Source organism: Macaca mulatta, chromosome 1, assembly GCF_049350105.2.
Source record: "Macaca mulatta isolate MMU2019108-1 chromosome 1, T2T-MMU8v2.0, whole genome shotgun sequence".
NCBI lineage: Eukaryota > Metazoa > Chordata > Mammalia > Primates > Cercopithecidae > Macaca > Macaca mulatta.
This window is the reverse complement of record NC_133406.1, coordinates 154,889,307-154,913,222: the sequence shown is the minus strand read 5'-3', so window position 1 is coordinate 154,913,222 and position 23,916 is coordinate 154,889,307. Positions and strand designations below refer to the sequence as shown.

General features: G+C 35.4%; 1 protein-coding gene across 2 annotated transcripts in view; it reads right to left on the bottom strand.

Moving 5' to 3' along the window:
• Nucleotides 1-23,916, bottom strand: part of ZNHIT6 (zinc finger HIT-type containing 6) — a 53,002-nt gene that overhangs the window by 8,033 nt on the left and 21,053 nt on the right. The window contains exons 6-9 of one of the 2 annotated variants that reach the window (XR_013413831.1): nt 18,913-18,981; nt 16,429-16,509; nt 14,959-15,036; nt 6,041-6,120 (exon numbers count right to left, since the gene is read on the bottom strand). Coding sequence is in view for 1 of the 2 variants with exons in the window: in NM_001266313.1 (NP_001253242.1) it covers nt 14,959-15,036; nt 16,429-16,509; nt 18,913-18,981 (228 nt within the window). In the remaining variant the exon portion in view is untranslated. 2 annotated transcript variants of the gene reach the window in all.

Sequence of the window (23,916 nt, the reverse complement as noted above, 5' to 3'; positions counted from 1 at the left end):
CTCACAGGCTCACAGGCTGACACTGCTCTGGGCAGCCTCATGGGGGCATTATGAGGGCAGAATTGGCTCAGTGGGCCAAAGAGGGGTTACAGTGACATTACATAAATAAAAGTTGTCATGATAATCAAGGGTATGCTTTTAATCTTGACTCTGTCACTAACTTTCAAAAAAATGGGCCAAGTTCTTGAACTTCTTTCTCCGTACTTTATTAGCAAATTAGCGTGCTTTTTTAAAAAAACTCCTCATAACCCAAAAAGACAAGTTTTTAAAGAAAGTAAGTCACAAACTACTTTATGTCCCAACTGACACTCCATGGATCATCGCCCCTTCCACCTCCTAAAAAATACCAAAACTAAGTCTGAATTTCTCCAAATTTAATCTGTGGCAGACCCTAAGCCACAGTATCTTTCCACTAAAATAAGATCACTGAATTAGGTGATCGCCAAGATCCCTTCAGCTCTAAATTTCTACAATTTTGTATATGTATCTGGCAAAGGTAGCACTTAACCTATATTTTTTCATAGTTGTATTTATTTCTCAATCTAGGTTTCTAGATTAAAAGTTTTAATTATTCTTTTATTTACACTTTAAAAGGTATTATTTAAAATTTCTCCAAATAATACTTCTATGTAACAATTTTGCAACTCACAATATTTAAGTCATATAGAAAAAGATTTTGTCAAAGTTAATCTTTTTCTCACGCAATCTCTCTTAGTTTTCATATTTTAAAAATCAGAGTAGTTAAATTAGTGGTTTGCTGCACTTTGTTTTGGGATTTTTATGTACCCACATAAATGAGGACGATACCTGCTTGACATGGAGTGTAGATCATGAATTGTGTAGTACAGACATATGCCTTAATTCAGAAAGCTCACCAGTTCAGAACTGCATTTGGTAAATATCCTGTTCTAACCATGATATTTAAACTATGGATGTGGTTAAATAAAATGGCCAACTATATATTTTAAAACCTGTTTTAAAGAGGGGCTTACAAGGCTCTGACTTGTTCTAAATATTATTTCTTTGAAATCTTTTCTGATTTTTGTTGGTAAATTCAATTACTTTTAAATCTACAAAGCTTGAGTTCCAGTCTTATCACTGGTTCTTACGAGCTATGACTCCAGAAGGAGACTCAGTTTTTCTCATCAATAAAATGGTAGGAAAGATAACTACTCATGGGTTAGTTTGTAAGGACTATAATGTAACAGGTGAAAATGTTTCCAAAGTGTAACTTGCTAACCTAGCATCAGTAATAAGATTTTATACTCCAAAAGTAATGTGGCACTCCTAGCAAGGAAATGACATACTTACCAGGAATTATATTTACGATTTATGACAGAGACAGAGACTAGTTAGTAGAAAAAGCATGAACTAAACTCTGTTGACAAACAGGTCTGAGTCCAAATCCTAGCCTTATAAACTGTACAAACTTAGTTTCTTTGGGTAAGTCAATTTTTCAGAGCCTAAGATTCCTAATCAGGTAAAGTAGAAAAGACATAGTATATACTTCATTAGAATTAATACATGTGAAAATGTTATAAGCACTAGCCTGGCATTTATTCCTCAATTGATTCCTCAAATATTTACTTAGTGTCTATTATGCACAGGTAGTCTGCTAGGTAATGGAAGTTCATAACTTTATGGGGGGAGGCAGACAAATAAACTATTGCATTCATTGGCACAAGTATCATGATAGAAATGTAAAGTTACACTGGCTAGTAATGGTTTTTCCTTTCTATATTTAGTACTCTTTTCAAGATCTCTTGTAAGGCAGGTATGGTGGTAACAAACTCCCTCAACATTTGCTTATTTGAAAAGAATCTTATTTCTTCTTTGCTTAAAGAAACTTAGTTTAGCTGGAAATGAAATGCTTGGTTGAAGATTTTTTTCTTTAACAGAGTTGAATATAGGCTCCCAAACTCTCTGGCTTGTAAAGGGCTTCTGCTGTTAGCCTGATGGAGGTGACCCATCTCTATAGCCACTCTGTAGGTGACCTGCCCCTTCTCTCTAGCTGCTTTTCATTTCATTCTTTCTTTCATTTCGATCTTGGAAAATCTGATGATTATGTGTCTTAGGGATGGTCTTCTTGTGGGTAATATTGCAGGGGGTCTCTGTATTTCCTGAATTTGACTGTTGACCTATCTAGCAAGGATGGGGAAGTTTTCATGGACGATATCTTAAAATGTGTTTTCCAAGTTGTTTGCTTTTTCCCTGTCCCTTTCAGGGATGCTAATGATTCGTAGATTTGGCCTCTTTACATAATCCCATATTTCTCAGAGGTTTTGTTCATTCCTTTCATTCATTTTTCTTTATTTTTGTCTGCTTTATTTCAGAGAACCCATCTTCAATTTCTGAGATTCTTTCCTCAGCTTGGTCTATTCTGCTGTTAATACTAGTGATTGCACTGTGAAATTCTTGAAGTGTATTTTTCAGCTTTGTCAGATCCATTAGGTTGATTTTTACACTGGCTATTTTGTCTGTCAGCTCCTGTATTGTTTTATTGTCCTGAATCTTGATGCATTATCCTTAGCAAACTAACGCAGGCCAGAAAACCAAATGCCACAGGTTCTCACTTATAAGTGGGAGCTAAATGATGAGAACTCATGGACACAAAGAACTAGGAACTAGGGGAAGGTGGAGGGTAGGAGGAGGGAAAGGAGCAGAAAGAATAACTATGGGGTACTAGGCTTAGTACCTGGGTGATGAAATAATCTGTACAACAAACTCTTGTGACATGATTTTACCTATATAACAAATCTATACACGTAGCCCTGAACCTAAAAGTTAAAAAAAATAAATAAATAAAGCTCAGTAGATCCTCAGTAAATATTGTCTCTTGTTCTGTTGTTGTTTTGTTTTGTTTTGAGACAGAGTCTCGCTCTGTCGCCCAGACTGGAGTCCAGTGGCACGATCTCAGCTCACTGCAATCTCCACCTCCCAGGTTCAAGCGATTCTCCTACCTCAGCCTCTTGAGTAGCTGGGACTACAGGCGTGTGCTGCCATACCCGGCTAATGTTTGTATTTTTAGTAGAGACAGGTTTCACTATGTTGGCCAGGCTGGTCTTGAACTCCTGACCTCAGGTTATCTGCCTGCCCTGGCCTTCCAAACCTCTCTTGTTCAGTACCAACATCCAAATGTTCTTTGTTCTTGCAGGCTGCACAGGGCCTTCACTATCTAGGTACTTCAGTTCCTAACCCTAGCTAACCCCTCTCCTTAATTGGTTTGTATTCTTTTTTTGCCCAATTTTATTGAGGCATAATTGACAAATAGGAATTATATATATTTAAGGTATACACTTTGATTTTTTTTTTTTTTTTGTAGAGACAGGGTCTCCCTATGTTGCCCAAGCCGGTCTCAAACTCCTGGGCTCAAATGAGTCTCCTGCCTCAGCCTCCGACAGTGTTGGGATTACAGGTGTGAGCCACTGTGCCGGCCTCAATTTGATATTTTGATGTGTGTATATGTTGTGAAATGATATCATAATCAAGCTAATTAACATATCCATCACCTTACATAGCATTTTTAAATTTTTTCTTGTGATAAGAACACTTAAAATGTACCCTCTTAGCAAATTTCAAGTATACAATACAGTATTGTTAATTATTTGTTTCTTAAAATCCTTTCTCCTCCATGCACTTTTTCCCCCTCTAATTAATGTAGGGATTTTAAATCTTGATCTTTAGTCTTAATCTTGCTAACAAAACATACATTTCCTTTGAAGCTAAAACTGAATGCAAGTATTTCATCAGTACAGACTCTTACATCTTCAGACTTTATCAGGATGTATATTACCTTGCAAAATATGATTAGGTTCCTCAGAGAAACTTTTGCTGAGAGGTTCAATAGTCCATGAATTAACTACATTATAGAATGGTATTATTTTAGAGTTGGCAGGAACTTATAACCCAGTCTCTTTCGTCTTCCAGTTAAGTACACTGAAGCCCTGAGAAGTTAGGTATCTTACTCAGAGTCACTCAAGAAAATGCAGAGTTGGGCCTATAAAGCCAATTTTGTGATTTTTTTTCACTCAACTGAGTGCTTGTTCATTCATTCCTCACTCAACAAATATTTACTGAGAGCCTACCATGTTCCAGACACTGTTCTTGGCACTGGGAATACAATGGTGTACTACAAGGCATTTACTAGCGGTGAAAGGACAAAGACTTTCTAGGAAGAAGGTATATGTGATTATGTGTGAGGTAGAGATAGGAAGAGAGTTAGGTCTACGAAACTGGGTAGAGAGCGGATATGGTTAAAGTACTGAGCACAGAATGGATATCGGAATACACATAGAATTCACAGTTTTGGTGCCTAACATTTAAATTGGCCACAAAATATTCTATAACATAACTAGGATGGGTAAGTTTAGTAGATTAACATTACGTTAAAATATCACTTGTTTTTAGAGAAAATTCATATTTTATATTTCACATAATTCCCTTAACCAAGAATCAAAATAGTATATATTTGAAGTGAGATGATCACTATAGAAATGGTAGGCTTGCAATCTGCTAAGAATTTGACCATCACATCACTTTGGATCACTTTAAATACAGCCTCTCAAACTAACATTCTCAGGTTCGAAGCTACTGAGACCTCAATAGTTGAGTTTATATCTGTCTGGTAAACACTCAGCCAACTGTGCCAACTAGCTGAGCTTCAACTTTCTTAAAACTAAGTTAAAAATTCTTATCATAAAACTGCTATAACAAGAATACTACATATAAAGCCCATTTCATCACTGGAAGAGTATCATCTTTGAGATGATAAAAAAAGTTTAGCAAACCACTCTACATATTCCCTTTCTGTGTGTGGACATTCTTCAGATTAACTCTAACAATTTCTAATCCTTAAATGATGCTTCCTTTGTTCTGTAATAGAATATAGAATTGTTATAATCCTTAAATGATGCTTCCTTTGTTGTTTGTTTTATTCTCGCTTTCTTTTAGAATCTATATCCAAAATGTGGTCAAAGGTTAATGCCATTCTGAACACATACTCATCCTGACCATGATTACTTTGAAAAATAAACAACAATCCCAAAAAGGTATAACAAAGAACTGTGGTTCGGTTTCACATAATCTGAGAACATGCATTATGATTATTTATGGTACTGACAGGTATGTACCATATTGCAAAGAACATACTAAGGCTTTGAGTGCAGGCAGACCTAGGTTTGAATCTAGGTTCCACCACTTAGTGCTTACACAGCCACAGACGGGCTATCCATTTAATTATAATATACTTAAAACGTATAATATAATTATAATATGTATAAAGTGCGATCAGAGTACCTAAACAGTAGTAAGGCACTCAATAAAACTTTGTCATTCATACTTACTATATTCCATAAAGATACCTATTAGCCCCCAGATTTAACCTTGGTTTTAAATCACTCTTGCAGGAAACAATTTTTGTGTGTGTTCGGGAAAACTTATTCAGGGTCTTCACATTGTTTTGCTTAAACATAACCTAAAATAATTGTGAAAAACAATGATACTTTTGTATATCCTTATACTGACATCCTACAAGTTTAAGTAGATGCAAAGAACATAATTTATGGTGTACTGTGAATACTGATGATTTAAAGTGAAATATATCACCCTTAAGTAAATTCACTAGACTCTAAATATCATGGTAATTTAACAGCAATATCATCCACTAAAAAAAAAATAAATAAATAATGGCCATGTGTGGTGGCTCACACCTGTAATCCCAGCACTTTGGGAGGCCGAGACGGGCAGATCATTTGAGGCCAGCCTAGCCAATATGGCAAAACCCTGTCTCTCTACTAAAAATACAAAAATTAGCCAGGTGTGGTAGTGTGCGCCTGTGATCCCAGCTACTTGGGAGGCTGAGGCACAAGAATCGCTTGAACACGAAATCCGGAGGCTGCAATGGGCCAAGATTGCGTCACTGCACTCTAGCCTGGGCAACAGAGTAAGACTCACTCACTCTCTCTCTCAAAAAAAAAAAAAAAAAAAAAATTATATATATATATATATGCATAAGCGCTGCTTTCTAAGTTAGAAATCTTACTTGTTCTCGGAACCTTGTTTTTCCATTCAGATTCTCTTGCAGAATTTTATACCAAGTAATATGTTTACACTTGACCTTCTCTGTAACAAAAATGTAATGAAAAGTAAAATTTAATTTCATTACTTATGACCTTTATGTTTTAAATAATAAAATTTCTTCTGAACTGAATAATTTTAACTATTATTAAATCAAATTGATCAAAACAACACAAATATATTACAAACAAATTAAGTTTTTTTTTGAAAAATATCTCTTAACATGATGGATGAGCACTGATGAGGGCATCTTCTATTAAAGGCATGTTTTTGTTCACTATTGATTCTTAGATTAAATGATTTCCCCCCATTTATCAACTTGGTATCCATTAACAGAATCAAATTTCAAAAGGAAAACAAGAGGAAGTTTACGTAATCCTATCTAGAGAACAAGCTCTTATTCTTCACTAATTCTTCATCACAGTTATTTTCAGGGGATCTTAGGCAGAAATGTCTCTGACTGTTTACATAAGAAAAGACATCTGAAAATAGTTAACACTGTTCTTAGAAATTCTGGAATTCCTTCAGTGTTCTCCAGTATATACTTAATTCTGCACTATTCTCAAAATAATTTTTAAGTTCTAACTTTTAACACACATCTTATAAATTTCCTAGAGTATCTTCAAAGCATATTTTTCAATTATGCACCATAAGTCTAAAACAAAGTCATCTAATTTTCCATTTCTAGTTCAATTAGGGAAAGAGCACAGACTAATATCTTTAAGGAGGTAAAATGTGATTAAAAAAAAAAAAATCCATTCTAATACCAATTGCCGTGTTTCTTTATAGAACTTCAACAACTCAATTGAATATATCTACCAAAAACTCACTATATCAAACATGTTAGACATTGTGTGGGAAACAAAAATGTCCTCAAGGAGTTTACCAACCTGGCCAGTGTTTCCCAAAGTGTGGTCCCAAGAAAAACTTATATCAGGGTCACCCGTGGGAGGCAGAGATTGTAAAGAAAAAAAAAAAAAAATTGTAGGTTTCTGGGTACTATGTAAGATTTACTAAACCAGAACCCCAAGAGAGTGGTTTGGAAATCAACATTTTCAACAACTGCCCTAGATGATTATGATGGATACTGAAATCTGAGAAGCATTGTTCTGAAAAGAAATACAGGCTACATGTGCCACTGGGAAGAGGTTTACAGGAAGGAAGAATAACTGGCCAGTAGTGAAAGGGGGTCTTTGCTTGCTAGTGAGTGGGTGCAAGCCAAAAGAGGTCAGGTGGGCCTCACCTGAGGCCTTTACATAGGTAAAATCAATTTCTCAAAAAGGAGATAGGAAAAAGCATTTTACCTCTTCACTTCACTGAAAATGATTTTAAAATATTTTAGATTAAAGATCCATAAAGTTCCAAGGGAAGTAAAATAGCCTTAGTTTTTAAAATTTAAAAACATCCTCTCAGCATGGAAATAAAATCATCCAAGAGAAATAGCTCGTATTTTTGCTGGTTGCTTTTCAAACAAAAAGCATTCCAAAATTATTAACTAAAACCAGCACAGGAGGAAACGACTAATAGGCTATGTGCAAGTACAACAGGATAATATGCTCATGAACAGTAAAAATTTTTGTGATATCCATGAAATCAAAGCTTAGGTAATACTTTAACCTAGGCTTAGGTTTAAATCTAAATTCTTGGCTTTATATGAAAAATTCTGGAAGCAAACTGAAGGCAAAGGTTTGTCTTTCCATCAAGAAATGATTAAGTCTGGAGTGTCCATGCAAAGATGCCCTTGCCCTCCACTAGGCACTTTTTATGCCTTGTATTTTAAGTATCTATCTTTTGTGGTATTTATTACGTATCAGTCTTCCCACCTAGACTATGAGCTCTTTGAGGGCTAGTATTTTAGATGTCTATATATCCCTAGGGATTAGCACTGGGCTGGCACATGGAAGGGGCTCAATGAAAATTAACTGAATAAATGAAAAATACAGACCTGATCAATCTTAACTGATACTTTAGGTCAGGTTCATGTATCAAAAAGCCTGACCTCTGAGCAGGTACTACACTTTCTGAAGTAACTTTTAAATTACACTGGGCCCTGTTACAATCTTCTCTCTCTCTCTCATTTCACATGTTGAGAACTGAAGCCCCCAACTGTTTACATGATATATAGATACCATGTAAACCAATAAAAAACCCTTTAGAGCAGGGATCAGCAAACTATAGCCTGGAGGCCAAATCCAGCCCACTATCTGTTTTCGTAAATAAAGTTTTACTGGACCATATTCTAGTCATGTCCATTCATTTAAGTGGTCTATAGTTGCTTATGTGTTACAATGGCAGAATTGACTAATTATGACTAAATGGCCCACAAAGCTGGAAAATACTCACTATCTGGCCATTTAAAGGAAAAGCTGCCCAAGCCCTGCTTAAGGGTATTAACGTGGCATCAATACCTAGCATACATCAAGCATATATATACACACACATATATATATGAATTAGCACACTTATTAAAAAATTAAGACTGAACACTTGTTGTGGAAAAGTCACTAACGCAACTCTGCAGGAAATACAAAGATGAAGATGCCTACGGCAACCACTGTCTTCAAAAGGGAGTTAATCATCATATGGTTTAAGTTTTATTGCGATAAAATAAGTCAAATTTATAGGAACCTATGAGAAATGCAAAACACTTTTAAGGTTCTAAAGATATGGAAATTATATTCAGTTTGGGGGAAGGAAATGAACTCTACTGTAGACACTGGTAAATAATAGTCTACCTAAAAGGAATGGAGAAGAAAGGACAAATGGAAGACGCGTTGTGGATGTCAATTATGCAAGGTAAGGTGGCAAGGTGGAAGTCAAGAAGTAGTCGAAGATGCTGGGCTACAAGGTCTTATGCCTGGCTTACTAGAACAAAAGAGCCAGTAATAGAAAATGAGTACCAACATTTGTTGACTGCTTACTCGATGCCAGAACACTCAGTCCATTAAATTAGAAACACATACATCAGGAAGAAATAGATGCAGTGTAATGAAATCTAGACATGTTGAGCTTAACATTTAATGAGATGTGTAAATAAAGATAGCTGGAAACCAAGATTTGGAGCTTGGGAGAAAAGTTAAAACTATATCTAGATTTGGGAGTAATTTCCACAGAAATAAAGTTGACAATATCTTAAGTTCCTGAAATCTCATATTCTTGCAATATCCAATTATGTCAAAAGAAATATTAACAAACATGACTGGTTATCTGCTCCCTTGTGTTTAGTGGTGAGTGGTCTGTTGGGAATGTATGGCTAATATTACACTTGAAGTATATCCCAGAAATATAAGAAATTATATGGCTGATGCATGCCTGGAGCCTCAGCTATGCAGGAGGCTGAAGCAGGAAGATTTCTTGAGCTCAGGAGTTCAAGGCTGCAGTGAGGTTATGCTTGTGCTACTGCATTCCAGCCTGGGCAACACAGTAAGAACCTGTCTCTCAAAACAAAATTTTAAAAAATGAATTTGGTTAAAAGAAGCTGTTAAACAAATAAAGTAATATATGATACAGTTAACTACTACCAAACATGTGGAACTTAAACACCTCTTTAGGTTCGTTGAATCATTTCAGCATGATGTTCTAGTTGAAACTCAAAATACTTGAATACACAGGAGTGATTTTCCAGGTGCCAGGCACTGTAGTAAGCAGCTGACAAGTATTAACTCAAATTAACCTTTACAACAATGCAGTATCATTTCTGTTCTGATTCCCACATTTAGATGGGAAAATAGGCTTACTAACTTTCCAAGGTCTGTATCAAATTAAAAACACAATTTTGACTTTATAGCAAATCTCTGATGTACATTTTTGCATAACAGCAAAAAGGTTATTCTGGAAGTTCTCATAATTTGGGTTAGGTTTAAGGAGCAGTGACAACAAACTTTTACTTATTATAATAAATGTACTATTTGTAATGGTGAAACTTTTAGTCTAAAAAGTCTACTCTAGAACCTCATAAAGTAAAGTAAGGTCTACTCCACATATTAAGTATTCTGGAAGGATAATATTACTATTTTTTTAACTAGCATACAATTTCACTCTGAAGATATCCTAATAATTAGTAGAGTAAGGTCATTCTTTTTGAAAGTAGTGTTCCGGAAAATGACGCGACCTCTACATGAAACTCAACATGCTCTTAGCCTCTCCAGACCTTACCTTCATCTCTCTGTAAACAGCAATCATGCCAGAAACCATAGTCACCTTTGATTCCTAGTTATTGCTCCCTATAGCCAACTTGATCACCAAGTCTTACTGGTTTTTTTTTTTTTTTCCTAGATCTTTACAGTTTTCTATGCCAATGAGACAAGATCCAAACAGCGTTAGTATTGGGTCTTGAACTAACTCTTCAACCTTATCTTTTTAAAAAAAGTTTTAAAAATACTTCTCTGCATGCATCTATACACTCCACTTACTTGCTTTGTTTACGATATACCACACCCTCGTACTTCTTAAGGGCCTCTGTACCTTCCCCTAGTCATAGGCCATTCACCTTTAATAAAAGTCAAACGTGACTTCCACAACAAAGCCTTCTGATGACATAAGGATACCTGCTACCTTCCATGTCGCTTTTAAGATGTAGACACAGGTTTCTTATGATACATACAGCGTGTCTGTTTTCCCTACTACAATGGAACTGTATTTTATTCATTCTTGTATAAACCCCAATTTTTATTTATATGCCTAGAAGATTAAATGTACTTAATGGTTTTTTTTTGAACAAATTCGGAAAGAATCATCCTATAACTGCTTAAATCACAAAAAATCCAAGAAGATTTACAAGTATCAAAGTAGCAAAGTAAATATAAAAAACAAAATGTATCTAAATTTCTTTCTGGTAAATAATTCCATAAAATAAAAGTAAAATCTAGGCTTAAAAGTTAATATATTTGGAAAACTGTACTTGAATAGACAAAGTTGGCTGTTTTATAAATTATTTAGTCAGTAGTAACTTAAGTGGGCAGTAATACAACAGCTGCTCTCTGATAGTGCCTGACATTTAGCAACGTAGGCTTTTCTAGTCCAAAACCACTCATTTACTTTCTGAGAATAAAAAGCTGGTAAAAAATATGCAGCAAAGAGCAAGAATGGCATTACTAACATAAGCATCTTACATGAATGATCTTCTCCACAGGGGCAGGAACACTTTTCTTTACTGCCATAGCCTCAATGTTTAGAACAGTACCTGGACTTTGGCATACTCCCTATTTGCTGAATGAATAAATCAATTTATTTAAAAAGCTAAAATAGCTTTTCTAAGAGATAAATTCAGACCCTATGTATTCTGGAAAGAAAACTCCCAAACAGATCAGTAGTGAATTCCTTAGATTAGACACAAATTCTATAATCACAATTTAAAAAATAAGCCATGAATGGCAAAGCTGAAACCTGGAAAAAATGTAAGCATGCTCTAGCTGACCAGGTATATCTATATCATGAGACAATTGCTATATACCTTCCAAGAATGGAAAATAAAACCAATGGAAACTGGTAACATCAAGTATTTGGTAAAAAGACTTTACTCTGAAGTTACTGTAATGCTGAAAACGTAAAATCAAACAGCCATAAAGAAACTACATGTTTCTGATTTCTAAGCACTTTTCAGGAAATAATAAAATGGTTCTATTTAGAATGCTTATCTTAAATTAGAGCTTAGCATTTATAACCTCTAATAATTCTCCTTAGATGTTCTCTGAATGTACTTTCCTTTAAGGATATAACTGTAATTATGTATACAATCAAATGTAAATACTCATCTTAGTCCATTTATCAGTATGTTATACAGAGAACATTGTTTTAAAAATCTGATAAAAAATAAAAATCTATGCCTAAATACATCTCTATACTATCTAACTTCATTACTTATGACTACAAAATACTTTAATAAAATTGAGGTTCTTTAGAAATTAGCATAACTATGCTTTGAGGCTGACCTAATAATCAGAAATATAAAGATATCCTACGCCAATTTAGGTCCACCTTCAAGATGAAAGCTACCTCAACAGGAATTTCTGACATTATTGCTGCTGTCAAACGATGCCATCACTACTCAAGGCTAAATGAATGCCAATTTTTAAACTGGACCTGGGATATAACCTTTTCCCCCTTCCTTTGCTTTGGTAGTATTTTCATACACCACTTAGTTCAAGTCAACAGCAAAAACGGGGGAATCTGGAAGATGAGCTTTCTCTACAGATAAGGTAGAATGAAAGTACTTTCACGTTCCTCAGACTGGCTCAGGTTTATCATTTTTTTTTTCTTTTTTTTTGGAGACGAGGTCCTGCTATGTTGCTCAGGCTTGTCTCAAACTCCAGAGCTCAAGCAATCTGCCTGCCTCAGCCTCCCAAAGTGCTGGGATTACAGGCATGAGCCACAGGCACCCAGCTAGGCTCAGGTTTAGTATCAAATTAGTCTATTCTAGGTATTCCTTATAGTCAACACCACTAACTTTTCACTTTATTAATCTACTATTCCCTTCACTTTGGGGATTAAAAAATTAAGTTTTGTTTAGTAAAATCCTAAAGTCAGTTCCACGTAATTCATGTTTAAACAAAATCATTTACATTGTTTCCTTGGAATTTACCTCTAGTCAATCATTACATAATTCTTATATTATCTGTTTCACCTTCTAAATTCAGTTCCTTTCTTGCCATGTGCCATATTTTATCTAATTAGTTCATGTAAATGTTACTCATGTTTTAAGCCATGAGACCATGGCTTTAGTCTCACAAGCCTACTAAGAGAATACCTAGGAGGGCCCATGTGTCCACTCACCTAAGCCAGTCAAACTTGACTCTGACAGAATATACTCTTCTTCCAAAATTCAAGGAAATCAGAATTCTTGGTAATAAAAGACAAACAGGGGATACTGAGTATTTTAAAGTTTATAGTATAGGACACACTGCTTGGGCCCAGAGAGCAGTTATTTTTTAACTTGGAAATGTGTACTGTAAGTCCACAAAGAGCCAAAGTGGATGGAAATCTCAGCTTGCCCTAGCATACTAGGGTTTTTGAGAAGAGCAGCAGAAATGCCCATAGGATGTAATGTCCCAAAAGGGAGCAGTTAAGGAAACTGCTCTCATGCCATTGCATAGAAAGGAATCAGGATACCTAGAGACCACAACTCAGAAAGCTACAAGTCAAAACGTTAAGACTTATTTTAACAAAGAGCCAAACGGGATAAATCTAAACAAAAAATACATCAAAGAAGTACGCTTAAATGAAACTCACACGACCTAGCTCTAGGCATTCAACTCCTCTGCGCTTCATTTTCCTTTAACGTCCTCACACTAATGTTATAACTTTCCTCTTTAGAGTCCCAAAGAGGATCAAAGTTGTCAATAAGCAGTAATATTTTGAAAACAAATTTTTTTTCTGAGCAGTAGACTTAAAATATTCAGTAAACCATGCCATAAACAGATGTGCTGTCATCCAGGCTTTGTTGTTCCATTTACAGAGCACAGGCAGAATAGATTTAGCATAATTCTTAAGGGCCCTAGGATCTCTAGAATGGTAAATGATCACTGGCTTCAACTTTAAGTCCCCAGCTGCATTAGCCCCTAATAAGAGGGTCAGTCCATCCCTTGAAGCTTTTATGGCAGGCATTTACTTCTCCTCTCTAGCTGAGTCCTACATGTCATCTTCTTTCAATATAAAGCTATTTTGTCTACACTGAAAATCTGTTGTTTAGTGTAGCCACCTTCATCAGTTATCTTAGCTAGATCTTCTGGATAACCTGCTGTGGCTTCCACATCACCATTTGCTGCTTCACGCCACACTTTTAGGTTATGGAGATGGCTTCTTTCCTTAAACCCCATGAACCAACCTCTGCTAGCTTCAAACTTTTCTTCTGCAGCTCCCTCACCTCTCTCAGCCTTCACAGAGTTGAGAGTTAGGGCCTAGCTCTGGATTAGGCTTTGGATTAAGGGAATGTTTGGGCTGGTTTGATCTTCTATCCAGACCACTAAAACTTTCTCCCTATCAGCAATAAGACTGTTTTACTTTTTTATCATTCTTGTGTTCACTGGAGTAGCATTTTTAATTTCCTTCAAGAATTTTTCCTTTGCAATCATGACTTAACTAGCAGGAGAGGCCTAGTTTCAGCCTATCTCGGCTTTCAATATGCCTTCCTCACTAAGCCTAATCATTCCACTTTTTATTTAAAGTGAGAGATGTGACTCTTCCTTTCACTTGAACACTCACAGGCCATTGTGTGGTTATTAATTGGCCTAACTTCAATATTACTGTGTCTCAAGGAATAGGAGGCCTGAGGAGAGTGAGAGAGATGGGTGAATGAGTGGTTGGTGGAACAGTCAGAACACACACATTTAAGGCTGCCATCTTATATGGGCACAGTTCATGGTGCACCCAAAGCAATTACAGTAGTAACATTAAAGTGTTACTCCTGTATCACAGGTCACCACAACAGATATAATGCTAATGAAAAAGTCTGAAATACTGCTAGAATTACCAAACTGTGACACATAGACTCAAACTGAACATGTGCTATTGGAAAAATGGTGCAGATAGACTTGCTCGAAGCAGAGATGCCACAAACCTTCAATTTGTAAAGAATGCAATATCTGTAAAGCTCAGTGAAGTAAAACACAATAGAACAAATAAAAGAATGCTTGTATTTTAAAATATTCTATTTCCCCTATCTCAGTTGACAGAAAATAAAAGAAAATAAAATATTTTAACCTGGATGATTTTTCAACCCAATTTGTCCTATAAGTGTGATTATTTTGAATTCTGACTTGAAAGTTGAAAACTAAAAGTCATGTTCATAGCTAGATAATTAGTTTAATAACTTGAGCTAATCAAGCTACTTAATTATGTTATAGAACTAAAAAATATTTAAAGAAATGGGGAGGAGAGCAATTTTACCTTACTAAATTTTGCTGCATATATTCAATCTTCATTAAAATCTGAACCCCAGTCTGAGAGCGAATGTAGGCTTTCAACCTGAAATAAAAAACATCACATTGAAGGAAAAGTTGATTTTTTAATATATTTCCACATAGTCTTATGGAGACTAAGCATTTGTACCTAATAATACTTAAAAGTTCATCTATTTAAGCATAGAAAAGGAGATAAAGATCTTTTCTAACCAGAAATCTGAAAAGAAAATAACTTTTTTCCTCTGTTCATCTTAAATTTTAAAATATCTGTTTCAATAAATTAATCTGGCTATATAATTTTACAAAAATGTATCCTATTCAGTGACATTTTGTCTTACTGGCAAATATGTGACTAATGATAACAACTAGGTTCCATTTATAAGGAAAGAAACTCAACTATCATAGCTATTTTAAAGACTGCTTGATATGTGACATGGGTCAGGTTCAGTCTGGGCATGACCTTTTATCAAAAGCAAAAGAATGAGATTCAACTAGAACTGGATTAGACATTTTAGAATCCACCCAGTCTAAATTTTAAATACCAGGTTATTCTGGAACCAAACCAAGCACTCGTTCATATCCCAAGCAAGTACCATCTGGTGAAAATAAAGTCAACTGGGTTTCTACCCAGGAGCACTAATAACTCAAACTCTAATAACAATATCCTTTTTCAAGCAGTGCCTAGTATATGCTAGGTCCTGTACTAGGAATTTTATACATGGTATTTCTTTTAAGCCTTGTAACAATCCTATCTAGGAAGTGTTATCATTCTTATTTCACTGATGAGAAAAAAATAAGGCCTGGAAATTAAGTAACTTGCTCTTAATCACACAGCTAATAAGGGACAGAAACTGCTATTTTAACCCAGATATCCATGACTGAATCTTTCCACTATGTTATGTTAACCACTTCTGTCCATGCTGTATTTCTGAACAGGAGGCAGATTGTACTTTACTTAGTTCTCTGAAAACTTGGCTGAAACAGGATTTCCTGTCTTTAAAAGTTACTTGGAAACTTTTAATTTTCAGAGTTTTTCATTCAACGTCAAAGGTAGTTTAGTTTAAGGGTTAAGAGTAAAAACTTTGACTCCAGACTGCCTAGGTGTGAATCCTAGCTCCCCTGTTTACTAGCTATAGGATATTACTTAACCACTTTAAGGCTCAGTTGCCCCATTTATAGAATGGGTATAATAATAATCTACTTTTCAGAGTTATTGTGAGGATTAAATGAATTAACATATTTATTATTGTCTGCTTTGAAGAGTGTCTGGAACATAGGAAACAATGAATGTCAGCTACTGTTGTTATTTTTACTGACAGACCTTCAGTAAACACCAAGAAAACGTGAGAGAAAGTAAATTGCATTACACATCACATTCTAATAGTCATGGATGACCCTAATAAGTACATCAACATTTTTAATTATTTCAGAAAGTTATAATATTTTTGAAGCATACCTTTGACGAATTACAGGATCAGACTTTTCAGGATCAATGTAAGGCTTCAGGATTTCATTAATAGTTTTATCATCTGGTACTCTTTCCAACAAAGAAAAAAAAAACAAGCTATATTAGTATTGATAATTTTCTACTAAAGGTGTTAATTTTGAATTATTAAATTTTGTGGCTTTCTTGGTTTAAGTAACTGAACAAAGACCTTTTATATTACTCTTGGCAAAATAAAATATCCTTTTAAGCAAAAAATACTTAGGAAAAAGCTCAAAAAGAGTTCTTGGACACACTTAACAAGGTCTTAAAAAACAACATTTTGAGAAGTTCTGTATAAATCAATTATAAAAATATGAAGCCTCTTTTAACACACACCTGTACTCAAACATGAAAAGACGAGGTCAGGATAAAATATATTTGACACTAGCAGAAATAATAAATCTGAAAAAAGGTTTCAGATTTCAGTGCATGTTCAAATTTATTCATTCTAATTTATAAGACCAAGTTAAAAAATTGATACTAATTTCCTTGGAAACATTTTAAGTTTTCCAACTTTCCTCCATATATGCACACTGTTTTAAACTTATATATAAAGCTGTATAAACAAAATTAAGACACTGTTTTAAAACAGTAACTTTCCTCAATCATTTATACATATTCATATATACTACTGGCTACATACCCCTATCTGTAAAATAAGTCGTTTCCTTATATGCAACTCCAAATAACAAAGTTCTTCACTAAAATCCCTTTGACGGCCGGGCGCGGTGGCTCAAGCCTGTAATCCCAGCACTTTGGGAGGCCGAGACGGGCGGATCACGAGGCCAGGAGATCGAGAGACGATCCCGGCTAACACGGTGAAACCCCGTCTCTACTAAAAAATACAAAAGAACTAGCCGGGCGAGGTGGCGGGCGCCTGTAGTCCCAGCTACTCGGGAGGCTGAGGCAGGAGAACGGCGTAAACCCGGGAGGCGGAGCTTGCAGTGAGCTGAGATCCGGCCACTGCACTCCAGCCTGGGTGACAGAGCAAGACTCCGTCTCAAAAAAAAAAAAAAAAAAAAAAAAAAAAAAAAAAAAAAAAAAAAAATCCCTTTGACAACTACAGAGGATATTTATGTATAATGTAGGAATATGCTAAATATACTACTTAAAGAGCAACTTTAAAATTTTCCTAAACCAAGGAATGAAATAGTTCACAAACATCAAAATGTTTTGTTTGTTTTTGTTTTTGTTTTTTTATTTTTTTGAGACAGAGTCTTGCTCTGTCTCCCAGGCTGGAATGCAGTGGCATGATCTTGGCTCACTGCAACCTCCGCCTCCTGCATTTAAGCTATTCTCATACCTCAGCCTCCTAAGTAGCTGTGATTACAGGAGTGCGCTACTTCCACCAGCTAATTTTTGTATTTTTAGTAGAGACAGGGTTTCACCATGTTGGCCAAGCTGGTCCTGAACTCCTGGTCAAAACCGATCCACCCGCCTTGACCTCCCAAAGTGCAGGGATTATAGGTGTGAGCTGCCGCATCTGGCTGACATTAAAATGTTTAAATGACACTTGAAAATGTTTTAGGCTGGGTGGGGTGGCTCACGCTTGTAATTCCAACATTTTGGGAGGTAGAGGTGGGAGGATTGCTTGAGGTCAGGAGTTTGAGACCAGCCTGGGCAACATAGTAAGGCCCTGCCTCTACAAAAAATAAACAAGAATAGCTAGGTGTGATGGTCTGAGCCTTTAGTCCCACCTACCTGGAGGCTGAGGTAGGAGGATCACCTGAGCCCAGGAGGTTGAAGCTACAGTGAGCAGAGATCTGCACCACTGCACTCCAGCGTGGGCAACAGAGCAAGATCCTGCCCCAACTCCCCTCCAAAAAAAAGAAAAAGAAAAAGAAAAGAACAAGTTTTAATATGAAACAGTAACACAAAAAACTTTATGCAAATTAATTCCAATGAGTACACCTATATATATCTAAAATAATGTATTTTCTGAGTGATACACTATAATGTTAACAGTGGTAATCTTTGCATGGTAGAATTTTGGGTCATTTTTCATCTCCTTAACCACCACCCAGCTTAAGAAACAGGAAACTTTCAGCCCTCTAATTCTCCTTGGATCCCTCTCCTCAATACTTGCTTTGCTGCTAAAGAAACCATCATCAGGATTTCTATGTTAATAATTTCCCTTAGAGTTAGTTCTATCACCTTTGTAGGTATTCCTAAAAGTACACTATTGAGTTTTCTGGCTTTATTCCCCCATATTTACAAACAATCATGTTCTATACATTCTTCCTTAACTTGCTTTTCTTACATTATTTGTGAGATTCATCCACGTTGATGTGCATAGCTGTAATTCATTCGTTTTTAGTGGTGTTTAGCATCTCATTGTATAAATATACCACAATTTAGTTATCCATTCAACTACTGACATTAAGTTAACAATTTATTTTAGATACACAGCCTCCAAATTAAAACAAATCAGTGATTAAAAGACAGCAGTGATACCTTTTTTCTATGTACTCAGCTTGACTTTGAGGAAACTGGAGCTTCACATGCCAACAAAACTGCTGTTTTCTAAGAGAGAAAATAATCATGTGAGAATCAAGGTAGTAGATAATAAAAGTCTAGATGCAAATTGAACTTTCTAAATTTTCACTTTAAGATGATTCTAAAATTATTCTTAGAATTTAACATACATTTTCTATTAAGAGCTAATGTCTCTTGCAAGCGTTATTAAGAAAGAAAAAAAAGGGAAGCAGTTCTGAATTCCAAGGACTTCACATTTCTGAATTAGAAGGCAATTTCTCATAGTTCAGGGGCTTTTGAGAGCAGTGTGCTACTATTTGAAGTTTACAAATAAATTTCCTCATGACTAAATACAATGAGCTGATGTCTTTGCTTGACTAGTCTGGAAATTAGGTGAATGAAGTATTGTCCGGTTGAGTCCAGCTGGCTGGAGATACACTTCTGAGGCATGAGTACGTGCATTCAGTAGCAAAACAGTAGACAACAAGCTGGTTGCTAAGCAGAATGCACTTTGAGCTACAGTCTTTTTGCTTTCAGGTCTAAACTTTGGTTTGACATAGGATCAACAGCAATAATTCACTAAATGCCTGATTTTAGAAAAATGACTATATTTAATATATCTAAATTTAGAGACATTCACATGATTCCTTTAAAAATCTAATGCTCCAAATATTGAATCCATTATCAAAATTTAAATGTCTTCACTACATGATGATTTTACACAATGTTTTCTTTACTTAGAAGAAATTTCTAACAATCAATTAGAGCAAGTTAATGACCACCAGCATCTCCTTAAAATCTATCCCATAGCAGTAGGACCCCAAAATCTAAAATAATTTTCTTTTAATACAATCTAGTAATCTTTCACCAAACATTTATATGATTTAGTAGAATTTCTGTCAGAAGACAATGACCATAATTTTATTGAGAACAAAGTTGAAAAATACTCTTTACTAATCTAAAGGACAGATGTCTAAAATCTCAGAGGAAAAAACATTTAAAAATTTGAATGCAAATGCAAATTACTAGTTACTCGTTTTAAAAAAATAATTCTTCCAAAATAAAACATTTTGCAATATTCCTTATTTGTGAAGTAGGTATACCATAATAGCATTAAGGGCTGAGAGACATTTTTTTTTATAAGAAATAAACTGATTTTGTTCATCTTAATGCATAATATAATTTCTTCCTAAATGTACATTTTTTCCACATTAACTTAGGGAAAAAAGGATTACCAACTTGCCATCTTACAGAATTGCAAACCATGCTCAATCACCCCAATTATTGCTTGAGTAATTTCAAAACTCATTCGCCTTTTAACATTTAGTACACCCTGAATATGTTCAGAAAGCACTTAACATTCCAAACACAGAGGGAAAAAGCCCTCGGAGATAATTTTATTTGCTGTAGTTAACTAGCTCTACTTATAACAAAGTCATTCATTGCTATACATTGTTAAATTATTAATAAAAATATTTCTGTATTTGGCCTCAGCTCATACATGAACAAATTTGAAAAGTACACTAAGTTTTAAAATGTGATCTTGCAATATTCCAAAAACAAAGAAAAACAGAATAATGCAAAGAACATTCAATGTACCCATACTCAGATTTAACTCATTTACAAGTTGCCATATTTTTGAGGTACTTTTATTTCTTCTAAGAAATAAAGGGCTATTGATAACAGTAGATGATTTTCTATACTGTACTTTAGCCCAAGGTGGGCAAATAGAAGTTGAAGGGTGTTGTATAAAGAACTGCTGAGGCTGGGTGCAGTGGCTAAGGCCTATAATCCCAGCACTTTGGGAGGCCAAGGTGGGCGGATCATGAGGTCAGGAGATCTAGACCATCCTGGCTAACACGGTGAAACCCTGTCTCTATTAAAAATACAAAATCTAGCCGGGTGTGGTGGCATGTCCCTGTAGCCCCAGCTACTTGGGAGGCCGAGGCAGGAGAATCACATCGCTTGAACCCGGGAGGCGGAGGTTGCAGTGAGTTGAGATTGAGCCACCACACTCCAGCCTTGGTGAAAGAGCAAGATTCCGTCTCCAGAGGAAAAAAAAAAAAATTGCTGAAATGAGTGAGTTAATTTTCTCTAAAATGGTTTCCAATTCTTCAGTGTTGCTGAAATTACTGTAAGTCCTGACATGTGCTCTTCTTAAGACTGAAAGAATTAAGTTTGTTTCCCAGTTTTTATAATAATATATACAAATATATGTCCCACTTAAAAAAAATGCACATACATCAAACTCCTAGCAACATTACTTGGATTATTTTCTAAAACTAGATTCCAAGAGGTACAATCACTAAGATAGAGCAGGGTTTCTCAGTCTCAGCAGTGCTGGTATTTTGGACTAGATAATTCTTTGCAATGGGGGATTCGGTCCTTTGCACTGCAGGATGTTTAGCAGTATCCCAAGACTCCACCCTCTAGATGAGTGTTCCACTAGAAACACTCATACACCCAGTTGTGGCCACCAAAAATGCTACCAGAAATTGTAAATGTCCCTGGAGGCAGAATTATCACTGTTTGAGAACTACAAGGATAAAGGTTTGAACATTTACAACTACTCCTAATGCATTAGGGCTACTGTTCCCTAAATTCAACAAAATGCCTTCAACTACAACAATGTCACTATGTCCTTGGCATATCAACATTCTCAAAAATGGTATTACTATACCTTAGTATATTCTAGGTAACTTAGGGACTCCAAGATACCATGTTTAGAGTTGGGTGATAAGATTGGTGGAGTAATTGTGGCAACTGTTAATCCTCATGTTCCCTTGTGGACAATCTGACAAAGCAACAGAAACACTAACCTCTTCTAAGTCCTATGAAACCCAAGTAACTATTCATGCACAGCAAAGCTATTTCCCTCTCCTTCCCTAAATATCAATACATACATGCATTCTCAATGAGGGCAGTATGGCCCCAAAGAGGGCAAAAACTGGTTCTCTGAAGGGCCAACAAAATCTTTGCTATTTTAACGTTTGTGGCCCTACAAAGGGCTACTGTATGCAACAGATATACAGTGTATCTATGGTATCAAAATATCATGGCAGAAAGCTCCTTGGGAGGTCATAATAAAAAAAAGGTTGAAAAATACTTAGATGGCACTTGTATTAAATGAGGAAAATAAATATTTTATACTCATTTTCAGGGAGTTAATACAGGGCACTTATTTACAAACACATGCTTACTAGAAACTTGTTAAGGATCAGTCTCTCTGTGGCCTATTTGTTAACAAAAACAGAAAAAAAAGGGATCATTCTCTCCCACAGTTTCAAGAAAGTATGTGGATGAACACACACACTTAAGGAAAGAGGTTCTATAACCATAATCTAAATTATTCTTTTGACTTCATAACTTCAAATTGCAAATTTTCGTATGGGGAATGCTACCATGATCCCAAAGAAAAAGATGCAAATCAAAAGTCATTAGCTCCTTTTAAATGGCACTGCTCTAATGTTACAATAAGATGTTCAATTTCATTAATAACCAAAGAAATGTATATAGAAATAAAATATTTTTACTTATCAGGTTGGCAGAAATTAGAAATACTAAGTAAGTGTGGCAAAAGTGTGGCAACTTCATTGCTGACAGGAATATAAATTGGTGCAAGCTTCTGGTAGTTCAATTTCATAAAAGCTATAAATAAAAATCTGTAATTGAAAAAGTGTATATTTTTGCCTCAATAGTTTTATTTCTGGAAATTTATCCCAAGGAAAGAATTGGTCAAATAATAATATATATATAAAATGTCCACTGCACCACTTTATATAATAGAAAAAAATTAGAAACAACCTAAATGTACATCATCAGAAAGTTGATTAAATAAATCATGGTACATCTACATAATGAATTTTAAGTAGTCATAAAAGATGAGGCAGAACTTCATGTACTGATGTGGAAAACTGTGCATGTTGAATGATAGCCTTTATATTTAAAACACAGGCTTATACATATATTGGCAAGTATAAAGACCATACCCCAAACTTTTAGCTATGATTATTTCTTGACATTATAAAAGGACTTGACTTAATTTTTACCTACGAATATGTCTGTATTATTAAATAAATCTTCCACATAACGATTTGTGGGATTTTTTCCTTTTTTGAGACAGGGTCTTACTCTGTCATCTGGGCTGGAGTGCAGTGGCAAAATAGGGCTCACTGCAGCCCTGACTTTCTGAGCTCAAGTAATCCTCTCGCCTCAGCCCCTACAAGTAGCTACCACAGCTGACTGATATTTTTTAATTTTAGTAGAGACAAGGTCTTGCTGTGTTGCCCAGGCTGGTCTCCAATTCCTGAGCTCAAGCGATCCTCCTACCTTGGCCTGCCAAAGTGCTGAGATTACAGGTGTGAGCCACTGTACCTGGATGATTTGTTACTTTTTATAATCAGTAAAGTCAAAGATGCATTCATGGGGCACACACAGGATGGTAGTGATAGAAAGGACAGGAATAATTTTAACATTCTCTTTGAATTTAAAAATATTTCACTATTAGAAGTATTCATTTAAGAATTCTCTTTTGCCCCTTTTGAGAAAAAAAAATATATGTTTCTCTTTTTTATCTTAGAAACCAGTACCAAACCAGAACTAGGGTTACTTATCTAATCATTTTGATAGTCTCAAAGCTATCTTCCTATGAAATATGCCACAACTAAGAGTTACAAATGGAGGCTAAACTCTAAGAATGAAGATTTCTAATACAAAGTTTAAAGAAGCTTGAATATTTCTGTTCTTTTTTTTTTTAAAATCACCAATTCTCATCCCACTCCAACACTGATTAACCAACATATACCCAAAGAACACAAACGCGAGCTCACTAGACATTAAGGACAAAGAGACCAACAAGGAGATGAGTCCAACACGGACTTCTTTTTAGGGCAGCAAGTCAATCACCAACGCTGGGCACTGCATTTTTCCCTCCATTTCACAATTTTCATATGAAAGCGTCCTGTTCTTTATGGACACTGTACA